The sequence below is a fragment of the Gadus macrocephalus genome, chromosome 13 (genome assembly GCF_031168955.1).
Source record: "Gadus macrocephalus chromosome 13, ASM3116895v1".
NCBI lineage: Eukaryota > Metazoa > Chordata > Actinopteri > Gadiformes > Gadidae > Gadus > Gadus macrocephalus.
The window spans coordinates 8,345,067-8,358,340 of NC_082394.1; the positions used below are offsets into that span (position 1 = coordinate 8,345,067).

The 13,274-nt window shown below is 44.6% G+C and overlaps 1 protein-coding gene across 1 annotated transcript; it reads left to right on the forward strand.

Moving 5' to 3' along the window:
- The first annotated feature begins 4,159 nt into the window (after window positions 1-4,159).
- On the forward strand, window positions 4,160-6,044 carry LOC132470895 (odorant receptor 131-2-like). The gene is made up of 2 exons (XM_060069820.1): window positions 4,160-4,641; window positions 5,256-6,044. Exons 1-2 carry the CDS (start codon window positions 4,471-4,473, stop codon window positions 6,042-6,044), a joined length of 960 nt encoding a protein of 319 aa, XP_059925803.1. The 5' UTR covers window positions 4,160-4,470.
- Window positions 6,045-13,274: the final 7,230 nt, after the last annotated feature.

Consider the following 13,274-nt stretch of genomic DNA (forward strand, 5'->3'; position numbering starts at 1 on the left):
GTCCCCCATCAAGGGAACTTGCTCTGGATGATGTAATGAAAATAATAATTATAATAATCAATATTGTCATAATTAACATTATTTGAACAGCACTTTTGTTTCCAAACTCTGCAGGCAATATTACAAGTAAAGTATAACATTGAATATAATGATAGAAATAAAAAGTAAATTATGATATATGATAATAAATTATACAACTGGAATTTCATCATTTTAGGGGCAAGGCCACTTGTCCTTTTGTTGTACCATTTTTGAGGCCACATAATGAAATGAGACAAGGGAAAGTTTTGAGGTATTTTCAAACTTTCCTCAACATCAAAACACGGTAACACTTTATATTAAGGTACACATATTAATTATTATGTTTTGGACACTCGGGTAAAGAGAGGGGCGGAACTGTCAACCGACCACCATCTGGTTGTGAGTTGGATCAGGGAATGGGGGAAATTTCCGGATAGACCTGGTAAGCCCAAACGCGTAGTGCGGGTGAACTGGGAACGTCTGGAGGAGGCCCCCGTCCTAGGTATCTTCAACTCACACCTCCGGCGGAGTTTTTCTAGCATTCCTGTGGAGGTTGGGGGCATTGAGCCGGAGTGGGCGGTGTTCAAAGCCTCCATTGCTGAAGCTGCGGTGGCTAGCTGTGGCCTCAGGGTCTTAGGCTCCTCAAGGGGCGGTAACCCTCGGACACCGTGGTGGACACCGGTGGTCAGGGAAGCCGTCCGATTGAAGAAGGAGGCCTTCCGGGATATGATATCCTGGAGGACTCCTGACTCGGTTGCAGGGTACCGACAGGCCCGAAGGGCTGCAGCTGCTGCCGTGTCGGAGGCTAAGCAGCGGGTGTGGGAGAAGTTCGGAGAGGCCATGGAGAAGGACTTTCGGTCGGCACCAAAGTGTTTCTGGAAGACTATCCGGCACCTCAGGAGGGGGAAACGGGGAACCGTCCAAGCTGTGTACAGTAAGGATGGGACTCTGTTGACCTCAACTGAGGAGGTCGTCGGACGTTGGAAGGAACACTTTGAGGAACTCCTGAATCCGAATAACACGCCCTCTATGTTGGAGGCAGAGCTCGAGGTTGATGGTGTTTCGTCGTCAATTTCCCTGGTGGAGGTCACTGAGGTAGTCAAACATCTCCGCAGTGGCAAAGCCCCAGGGATTGATGAGATCCAGCCAGAAATGCTAAAGGCTCTGGGTGTTGAGGGGCTGTCATGGTTGACACGCCTATTCAACATCGCGTGGGAGTCGGGTACAGTGCCAAAGGAGTGGCAAACCGGGGTGGTGGTTCCCCTGTTCAAAAAGGGGGACCAGAGAGTGTGTGCCAATTACCGGGGTATCACACTTCTCAGCCTCCCTGGTAAAGTCTACTCCAAGGTGCTGGAAAGGAGGGTTCGGCCGATCGTCGAACCTCAGATTGAAGAGGAACAATGCGGTTTTCGCCCCGGACGTGGAACTACGGACCAGCTCTTCACTCTCGCAAGGATCCTGGAGGGGGCCTGGGAGTATGCCCATCCGGTCTACATGTGTTTTGTGGATCTGGAGAAGGCGTATGACCGGGTCCCCCGGGAGAAACTGTGGGAGGTGCTGCGGGAGTATGGGATAAGGGGGTCTATCCTCAGGGCCATCCAATCCCTGTACTCCCAAAGCGAGAGCTGTGTTCGCGTCCTCGGCAGCCAGTCAGTTTCGTTCTCGGTGGGTGCTGGGCTCCGCCAGGGCTGCGCCTTGTCACCAATCCTGTTTGTGATATACATGGACAGGATATCGAGGCGTAGTCGTGGTGGGGAGGGGTTGCAGTTCGGTGGTCTGAGGATCTCGTCACTGCTTTTTGCAGATGATGTGGTCCTCATGGGATCATCGGCCTGTGACCTTCAGCACTCACTGGATCGGCTGGCGGGCGAGTGTGAAGCGGCTGGGATGAGGATCAGCACCGCTAAATCTGAGGCCATGACTCTTAGCAGGAAACCGATGGATTGCTTACTCCGGGTAGGAAATGAGTCCTTAGCCCAAGTGAAGGTGTTCAAGTACCTCGGGGTCTGTTTCGCGAGTGAGGGTACTATGGAACGTGAGATTGGCCGGAGAATCGGAGCAGCGGGGGCGGTATTGCGTTCGCTTTACCGCACCGTTGTAACGAAAAGAGAGCTGAGCCGCAAGGCAAAGCTCTCGATCTACCGGTCGATCTTCGTTCCTATCCTCACCTATGGTCATGAGGGCTGGGTGATGACCGAAAGGACGAGATCGCGGGTACAAGCGGCCGAGATGAGTTTTCTCAGAAGGGTGGTTGGCGTCTCCCTTAGGGATAGGGTGAGAAGCTCAGCCATCCGTGAGGAACTCGGATTAGAGCCGCTGCTCCTTTACTTAGAAAGGAGTCAGCTGAGGTGGTTCGGGCATCTGGTAAGGATGCCCACTGGGTGCCTTCCTTGGGAGGTGTTTCAGGCACGTCCAGTGGGGAGGAGACCTCGGGGAAGACCCAGGACTAGGTGGAGAGATTATATCTCAACACTGGCCTGGGAACGCCTCGGGATCCCCCCGTCAGAGTTGGTCAATGTGGCCCGGGAAAGGGAAGTCTGGGGCCCCCTGCTCGAGCTGCTCCCCCCGCGACCCGACCCCGGATAAGCGGACGAAAATGAGATGAGGGGGAGATATTCATTATTAGTGGCATGCATATGAGTAGCATATCAGCTCTTTATCAGTCATTATAAGGAGTTCATATACTGAGTCACTGTACATAAACTACATGTAACATTTTCTCAAAGTTCTATACTATTGAAGTCATGGAGATCATGGAGTCAGGAAATCTATACGTTTAATCAGAGCAGGTGTACACTAATAGTTATTATGGGGAATTAGGGAATGAACTCTAAAAGCATACACTCAAACATACGCAAGCACACAATTTAAATATGCATACCTGCCCACTATATATGAAACAACTTGCTAATCAGAGACATCGACAAACACTTCATTGGCCTTGGTAGCACTGGTTTGGTTTAATCAACCTCATTACTCAGGTTCAGGGTGACATTTGTCAAAAAACCAGAGGGGGCATGATTTATCATTTTTTTTCATCGTGACAAAATCAGCAATGAACAGGCCTAATTCTTTTTTTAGTTAATGGTAGGCCCTATTAGCCTACATTTCGAACAGTTAAACATTCATTTTTAATGCAAACTAAAAAGACATGAAACATTACATTTTCCAAAAAGAAAAACAATTCAGAGGGGGGGGGGGGGGGGTGATCCCTTCATCCCCCCCAACAAATCGCACCCTGCTTATGTTTGGAAATGCATTGGCCTTTTTCTAGACATGTAAATGGTCATTTTATTGAGTTAGAGTTTTCTGTCCAGTTCAGTTTCATGTTGTGTTATGTTGTGTTGTGTTTTTATATGTTAGTTTCAGTTCGAGATTAAAGATGGTGTTTGTTTCTAATCATTATCCAAATACACAGCATAATGGTACAATATTTTCAGATTACTCCTGTGCTCAGTTTTGGATAGGCTGAATCGTGAGCACGGAGAGATGAATGCTTCTGTGAGCAATGAGGAATAGCAGTCGTGGTACCGCGAAGCCTTCATCAAAAACCTGATTGTTGTTCTCCTCGGGATCTTTATGAACTACGTCCACGCCAGCATGGTGCATATTGCCTTCCATCGATAAGAGGTAACCACTCTGTTAAAATGCCCTCCAGAAGAACTAAAAAGCACTTTCCTGAGGAAGGTCCAATTTATGAGCATCCAAGGGTTTTGTCCTGCACATTTCCAACTAGTAAACTCAAAATGTTCTGATATCTTAACCGTATTCCTCAATGTTTAAACTTAGATTATGTCCCATAGGTACTCCTTGTTGACACCAGTTGGTGCCATCCCAGGTACCATCCTACCATATATAAATCATGAATCAAAGCTGGCACACTCCCTTGTATCATGTAAGCAGGCCCTGGTATCATTGTATTACTGGTAGGCCAGGCACCTTTCTCCTACCATACACAAATACGACACATTCGATCTCAAAACGAGGCTATACACATAGCGGTTGGAGAAGATATTTTTCGTGATTTAACTTATGCAGAAACCATTCTGGTTCACAGCCCTTATTTTAGGTAATCCTACTGTACGTGCATTTATGTTCAGGATCAGAAAATAATTTTCAGTAAGTAACATTCTTTATTTATGTGATTGTAAATGTTATGTTTGTTTGTTTGTTTTTATACTTTTTTGTCTGCAAGTGATTATTAGTGAATACAATATTTCCGGAATCTGAACCTTTTATTCGAGAAATAGCCTCGATTTGCATTTGACAAAACCGGGGCAATTAGGAGGGCTACGAAAGGATTAAGTGCACATTCTTAAATGTACTATTGTTTATTGATGTAAAACAAAGATGATCGCTAAATCTGCCTTTGTTCAAAGTGAGACATTTTATTTGGAATATAACTTCAAATATATTTGAGGGTATCGATGTTTTGTATGGTTGAATTTGATGACATTGTTCGTTCTAGGGATGAATCAGACCTCTTCCAACATCACGCTGGGGGCCTCACAGAGGGACTCCTTCTCCAAAGCTGTGATCAAGAACGTCATTGTGGTGGCTCTGGGAGTCACTGTCATTTACCTCAATGCCAGCCTTATCCACATCTTCCACAAACAGCAGGTCTCCTTCTCCTCCCACAAGCAAATGCTTACATTAATATGACTTATAATCAGTATATTACTTGTATTACCGAGAGCATATCCACGGTACCCATGATGTGACTGGGGTGAAAGAAACGTTTAGTTTACATGTACAGTGACTCAGTATATGTCCTCCTTGTTGCGATCCCGCATAGATTCAGACCAGCATTCTTATCTCTCTTTCAACCCCATTCCCTCTGTCTGTATTTGTCTGTATTTAATGTAATGTCTGTGTTCTAGTTTACGCTAAGCCATATAAATTAAACAAGGTTACACACAAATATGGCCATTGCCTTAGGATCCTCAAAATGATCTAGACTAAAGCAAAAGACATATTCTACTCTGAGAAAAGCATGCACTTACCTGTTTCATTTATCATCGTTATTCAATTTATTTCTGATACATTTTTCTGATTTAAAAGCTTCATTGCTACACTCTCCTTTGTTGCGGCCATCATTTTTTGAATTGGGCAGACAGTGGCCTTCCTTTTTTGCCATGATCTAAAACTCCCTCCCCTATATTCTTTTCATCATTGCACAACCTTTGACCCTTAAACCTTTTCCCAATCCTTTTCTGCTTTCTGTGCTTTCTCAGATCTTCAACACCAATCCCCGCTACATCCTCTTCATCCACATGGTCATCAATGACACGGTCCAGCTGACCCTCACCATCCTCCTCTTCCTGCTCAGCTACACCCTCTACCACATCAACGTCTGCCTGTGCAGCTTCATCATCCTGCTGGCTCTGTTCACCACTGAAAACACACCGCTCAACCTCTCCTGCATGGCCCTAGAGTGCTACGTGGCAGTGTGTCGCCCGCTGCACCACGCCCGCGTCTGCACCGTGCGGAGAACCTACCTCTTCATCGGTCTGATCTGGGCCACCAGCACTATCTCTGTCCTCCCGGACCTGTTTGTCGCCCTGGCTACCGAGCCCGTGGCGTTCTTTAGCACAGATGTCTTCTGTGTGAGGGTGGCGGTGTTCCGTAGCCCTCACATCATCCTCAAGAGGGATACCTGGTACTTGTTACTGCTGGTCGTCATTTGGCTGACCCTGCTCTACACGTACTTCCGCATCCTGTTCACCGCCCGAGCCGCCAGCGTGGACGCAAAGAAGGCCCGAAACACCATCCTGCTCCACGGCTTCCAGCTGCTGCTGTGCATGTTGACGTACGTGGACCCGTATCTGAAAACGCTTCTGAACTACTGGTTCCCAAATAGTTTGGCGGACTCATTGTTCGCATGCTACATCATCATCAACATTTTGCCACGGTTCATCAGCCCCATGGTGTACGGCCTGCGAGACAAGACCTTCAGGATGTACCTGAAGAAACACCTCTTGTGCAGATTGACGTTGGTGAGGGTGATACCGAAACCCTTATAAACTATCTACTGCGTAAACGGTGGTGGTATTCTGGATCCACAAGGTGCCCGGGCCCTGTGTGCACTACCCACTAGACCCATGTTGGGGGTTTCAAATTGAATCGTTATGAATGAAAGATGTTCAATTGTTTTATCCTGTTGTCATGAAATCAGTTAGGTAGCCAATGAAAGTGAAACACTTTGCTAACCAGAGAGACATTATACCCACGCTTGGAGGCACTGGTTGGTTTTATTTACTTCAGTCATTCAATTTTCGAAATGCATTGAAAAAATGCATTTTATTGAAATAAATGTAATTTTCTTTCCATTTAATCTTTCTATGATTGAAAACATACCTGTTTCAGAGTGCTACTCCCAGCACAAAACTTTTACCAATACTAAGTGCTAAGTAAGGAGCATCTTCCCAGGAGATGTTTCTGTCGCTAACAGCAAAAGGCCTCCACTAACTAAGCTAATTATCTCCACAGCAGTCTCCCAGCAGGGAGAGAGCGAGAGAGAGAGCGAGAGCGAGAGCGAGAGCGAGTTTACAAGAATCATGTTTATCTTGCAACATGTACACCTACACATGCGTTCTCTAACGAGCTTCACTTGTGTTCTCATGCAAGCTACCTGGGAGCATATTGACCTTTAATCATGAAGCTTGTTGAGGACCCAGGTTGCCCCTTGTGTTCCACCTCCTGGTCTTACTCTGAGGATCACTGGAAAGGTCATGTAGTCCCTCGTCCCCCATCAAGTGAATTTGCTGTGGATGATGTAATGAAAATAAAGATGTGAAGATGTTCCACTTGATGCAATACTGTGCCTGGGCTTTCAGAAGCATCAGGATTTGAACTCTCAACCTAAGGATCACCTGTACAAGGCAATATCTATATGAAGGAAAAATGGTTAACGACGAAGTGAAACATACTGTTTCTTGCAGTGAGATTCTTGGAAACTAAAATGCCGTAATGTTGATTGCCTGATGAATTTCAGGTGCTGTTCAATGTTGTGTTTCTTAAATGAGTAGGAATGACAGAAGGTCCGGTTCATAATGCTCTAATCAGGATTCAAACTCTCAACCTATGGATCACCAGAACACAGCATTATCCCGTTGGGCCATTGACATTCCTGAACAGCATAAAGCCTCATTCACATGGTGAAAATGTCGATTGATAAGCACACAACATCAAGAAAACTCCAAGTGCACATTTCACAAGAGAATTAAGGGCTTTCTTAAAGGGGAACTATTATGCTTTTTCGACTTTTATGACCTATAAACGTTGTTATAATGATTGATGGTCATGTTTAACCATACACCAAAAATGATGTAGATTTTCGGGAAACTTCCTCTCATCTGGGCGCTTTCAGCATTCCCTGTCAACGCTTCGTCCTTCTCCGCCCCCTCGCCCCCCTCCTGCCAACTCAACTCCGTTGTGATTGGTTACCTTCCTTGAAGCGCGCGCGGGCAGATTTGACCAGGTATATGGGGGCGCGGCAGGAGTGCCTCTACATAGATGATTTCCCGGAAATGTGAACAAGTGAATCGCAAACGTTGTCCCGAGTGTTTAGCGCTCTGCACAGCCATCCCAGACGGCAGGGAATACGTCGAAATGCATGTACGTCATTATTTGACACTTTAGTATGGTTTACCATGACTATCAATCATTATAACAACGTTTATAGTTCATAAAAGTCGAAAAAGCATAATAGGTCCCCTTTAAAAGAGTACAGATCTGAAAATATGCACTGAATTCAATAAATACAAATCGTGTGCAAATACAAATCCTTTTGCATTTTACAATTTCTACATATTATACTATTGTAGTCATGAAAATCATGGAATCAAGTAATCAATACGTTTAAGCAGACCAGGTGTACACCTATACTAATAGTTCTGGGGAAACAGAGAATGAACTCTAAAAACATACACTCAAACATAAGCAAGCACACAATTTGAATATGCATAGACTGTGCCCATCATATATGAAACACCGTGCTAAGCAGAGACATGGACAAGCACTTGCTTGGCCTAGGTAGCACTGGTTTGTTTTAATCTACCACTTTACTTAGGTTCAGGGTGCGATTTGTCAAAAAAAATTGTGTTTCTTTTTTTTTTCATCATGAAGAAATCGGCAATCAACAGGGCTAATACTTTTTTTTTAATTAATGGTAGGCCCTATTAGCCTACATTTCAACCAGTTGAACATTCATCTTTAATGCAAACTAAAAAGACATGAAACATTAAATTTTCCTAAATGAAAAAAATTCAGAGGGGGGCGGGGGTGATCCCTTCCATCCCCTCAACAAATCGCACCCTATGTTTGGAAATGCGTTGGCCTTTTTTTTAGACATGTAAATGGTCATTTTATTGAGTTATAATTTTCTGTCCAGTTCAGTTTCATGTTGTGTTATGTTGTATTGTGTTTTTATATGTTAGTTTCAGGTCGAGATTAAAGATGGTGGTTTGTTTCTAATCATTATCCAAATACACAGCATAATGGTACAATATTTTCAGATTACTCGTGTGCTCAGTTTTGGATAGGCTGAATCTTGAGCACGGAGAGATGAATGCTACTGTGAGTAATGAGGAATAGCAGTCGTGGTACCACGAAGCCTTCATCAAGAACCTGACTGTTGTTCTCCTCGGGATCTTTATGAACTACGTCCACGCCAGCATGGTGCATAATGCCTTTGTAACGGGTTCACAGGAGTCAGGACACAGTCCTTTAGTGAAATCAAGCAAACTCCTGTTTATTTCCACTTCGTGGCAAACAAACACAATGTCACAAGCAAGGGCGTCAGTTTGTTTTTAGAAGTGGTGGGGACAATAACCATAAGCTTGTGTGTGGTCTGAAAAGTGCTGGGTACCCTTATGTAAGCTATTCATCCATTCAACGCTGCATTACAATATGCTGTACAGTGTATTGTCAGGTGTTGAAATTATTCGAATACTGGTTCGGAAAATTAGTATTTGAAGCTTAAATCAGTATTCGGAGCTTCGTTTTTTTTTTTTTTCTCCACGTACGTGACTTTACCAGAGCGAGGGAGGGAGGCAAACTATAAGCGTCAGCGACACCAAGCAGAGAAGCGAGAGAGGTGGAGGAAGAATAGATATCTTGTTTCCCTTTACTTTATAACACAACATTAGCGGGATCTCTGGAGGAAAAGTAATACTTAAAACCTTAGCTTAGTTGTTTGTTTACGTTCGCTGTACAGCGCCGCGCCAATCAACTGTGACTGGCTTGCTGCAGAGCGTGAGCGTCTTGGGAATACCGTACCCGGTCAATATAATGGATATAATATGGACACATAAGACAATCAATATTCGGTATTTGTTATGGATTTATTGTACAAATTCCCTGAAAAGATGCACGTTCCAGGATGAATTGAAAAGCTCCTGTAAGGGCTGAGATGGCAGAGAACAGCTGATTTGGAACGGAGCAACAGCTGTTCGCTTTCACGGGGGAAAACGAAGGAACTTCAACCTACTTAGGCCTACTAATTAACGTTAAAAAGCTATTAAATCTTCAACAAAATATGCAGATACTGTCAAAATCGGTTCCAGGGAGTATATAAGGATTATTAATGTTGTTTTTTTCTGCAACGAGTATTCGAATATTCGCTCGTAAAAACCAACGAGTATTCGAAGCCTGAAAAATGGCATTCGGGCCAGCCCTAGATCCTATTCGAACAATAAAAGTTGAAAACCACAGTTTGTGTTTTGGCTTGTTTTGCAAAACGGCGTTGGAAACACCAGGGTATTGGCTCGGGATATGTAGGCCTAATACTAATACACACAGGACAAAGAACAGTGTTGGCCAGACAAACAATGCCAGACTGTAAAGGGGGTACGAAATTAAACGAGGTACTGAACATCAGCCTTTTGAAGACGAGCAAGGGCTGCTGGTAGCATATGTTATGCTGCATTAAAAAAAAGAAGAAAAATACAAGCACCCAGAGGAGAATTGCATCTGCCAAATCCTGACCACCAGTAAACACTTGCGAAGGACCAATGTAGACTTCACTCGTTACAACATCATAAGAAAATTGTCCGCAAATAAAATCCCCTTCAGTTTAGGATAATCGTACTTATGCGAGAACATATTCATGTCAGGATAGGCCTACCGGGCTCCAAGTCGTCACATATCTCAATCAGACAAAACCAACGATAACCACATTGGCATAGCAATCGCACCGTGTGTAGCTGCTAGGCCTACTAGCTGCAATCTATATATACAATGCATACTAACTGGAGCACCAAACAGAATCAGATCACAATCGCTTCGGACCGTGGGTAACCTTTGGCCAGGTCATCACGATTCACGAGCAAACAGAACCAGCAGAAAAGTTTACGTAAACCAATTTCTTACCTTATGTGGCCCTCCACATGCAGGCTAGATGACGTATCCATATCGATATCCAGTGTCACAAACATGCTTTTTATAGGAAGCAAAAGGACCGGCTATTTTCTGAATAAAAATGTCAATTTTGGCTGTCTGTCTTGAAACTTCTCCAGTGCGTTCACACCAAACGCAACGGGACGACAAGATCCCATACAAAGTGAACGTATAGACGCGTATCGGGCGAATTTTTTTGATTTGTCGCGCCACACTTTCGCCGTGCACAGGCGAGCGCGTTCACGAGGATTTGTGGCGCGACAAATTTAAACTTTGACACGAATTTCGCGTGATGACAGCCAATCAGCGTTCAACAGCGTGGCCACTGAGTGACATGTGTAACGTAACAGCCAATCAGCGTTCAACCGTCAAACGCTGATTGGCTGAGCGCAGTGCAGTCCGGGGTGTACTGCAGCATGGAGGAGAAAGTGATTGTTGCCGTTTGCGACTCTCGGAGCTCTATATATAATAGTATATAATATAATATAATTGTATATATAATACAAAAGCTCTGTGTGCCTCCGGATGGCCGTAGCGCGGGGAGCTCATTGGGATTGGGCTTCTCGGGAGTCGGGGTTTGTTTACCGGCGTTGCTATGGGTTCCGGTCTTGTGTGTTCCAACGGTTATTAGGTAGGCCTATCTAATAAATGATGTCTTCGAGCGCGCCTATCGCATGATTTTAGACTCTACGATTTCGGTTGAGTATGTGGGGATTTTTTTCAGTCGCAATTGGTTTGCACATTTTTAAAACTGATGGGGACAAAATTCGTATTTCAATTAGTGGGGGGGACATGTCCCCCCCGTAATCGACGCCTATGGTCACAAGAACAAAAGGACAAGGTTGAATGTTCATTCCGTCCGTCTCGTGGTCTAACGACGCTCCCTCAGTCTCGCACTGCGGTCAAGCCAGCCGACTCATCAAGATCGGCGGTCAAGCCAGCCGACTCAGTTTTTTGCCGTACCTGTATATACTAGCCATTACGGTAATAGCGTCTCAGAACTAGTTTCAAATAAAAGCATTCGTCGGGTACATACAAAAAGACAGTCAATAAAAGCAAATACTATCAAAGGAAGTGTACGGCCGTTGTGCGAGCGTCTTCCTTCTCTCTCTCAACCCCTCACTGAAAGACAAGCTGGCACATAAATACACACTTCCTGATTGGGTCAGATTGCAGACACCTGTCCGCAATCATATGGAAAGCCAAGAAGGCCACAATCCGGCCCTAGAATGGCGCGGTAAAAGTGCAAAACCGCACGGAATCCGTACGGTTCGGCAAGATTTCCGTACGGAATCCGTACGGAATCCGTACGGTTTCCGTACGGTTTTGAATGACTAATAGCCGCGGCTATTAGTCATTCACTCCGGCTATTAGTCATTCACTCCGGCTATTAGTTATTCACTCCGGCTATTAGGTATGCAGAACGAGCCCCTCCCTCTTCTTTGCTTGACCACTAAGTTTGAAGGCTGTCTAACCAATCAGAGCTGCAGTGCCTCGATGTTTCGCTGTAACATAAAGCTGTGTTGTCTTTACTAGTTTCACTACAATGTAATGACCACCATTAGCTAGTGGAAAATACATTTGTGTCTAGTAGGCCTACAGTGATATATTTGTATATGTTAGGCTATATATTGAGATGGCAGTGTGCGAAATACCCGACAATATTCGGGGATGTCCTCATCCCCAGATTGTTCTCGATATGCAGTAGCCAGCTAGGCCATAATATTACATAACATGAACATGAACTGAATAAATGCCAGGTATATAGCATATCGGAGACGGGCACACAATCAGTGCATTTGCAAATGAGAGCCTGCAGTATGACCGATCTTGTGACATGTGGTCGGAGAGAGTCGTGTGTGTGTGTGTGTGTGTGTGTGTGTGTGTGTGTGTGTGTGTGTGTGTGTGTGTGTGTGTGTGTGTGTGTGTGTGTGTGTGTGTGTGTGTGTGTGTGTGTGTGTGTGTGTGTGGAGCAAGTTGTTGAAGGAAGTGTTTCTACTTGACGTTACAATATTTCATGGATGCAAGCAAGCCAAGACAATCAATCTATATCTATAGCCTATGACAAAACACACACACACACACACACACACACACACACACACACACGCACACACTTTAAACACACTGGTAAAGCAATAGGAGCCTGCATTGGCTAAAGTTGTTGCGATGCACGTTATTTTATAACAGGGAGGGGCAAAGTTGTGCATTACAATGCAAACACGACAATAATTGGCACCGTTCTTGCGCACTCAGAAGAACATGAACTGAATAAATGCCAGGTATATATCGGAGACGGGCACACAATCAGTGCATTTGCAAATGAGAGCCTGCAGTATGACCGATCTTGTGACATTATTTAACCATCCATCTACAGCTAATACGATCAGACAGATACATCATTGATCACATATAAGCCCATTACAAGCCCAACATCACCACGGCAGGTGCGCTCTCTCTCGCACATTCACACAATCACTCCAACTTCTCCAACTCCAAGGCAAGACTGTTTCACTAAGACCACAAACAACCACAACTAAACAGCCTACATATCCACAACAATGCCCAACAATCAGTTCATTGCATCTATCTTCTGTTTGGCGCACATGGCTCATTTGCATACTTGCACATGACTGTCGGCTCCGCTTGTCAAAAAAATAGAACGTATTTGTGAATAAATGCTTTTCATTCTGAATACTGGACTTGGTGAGCTTAAATAGGCTACATTTAAGTGACCTTTAGTGAGATGGCCTAAAACGGAATACAGTGTTTAAAGTGTGTGCGTGTGTGTGTGTTGTCATGTAGGCTATAGATATAGATTGATTGTCTTGACTTGCTTGCATCCATGAAATATT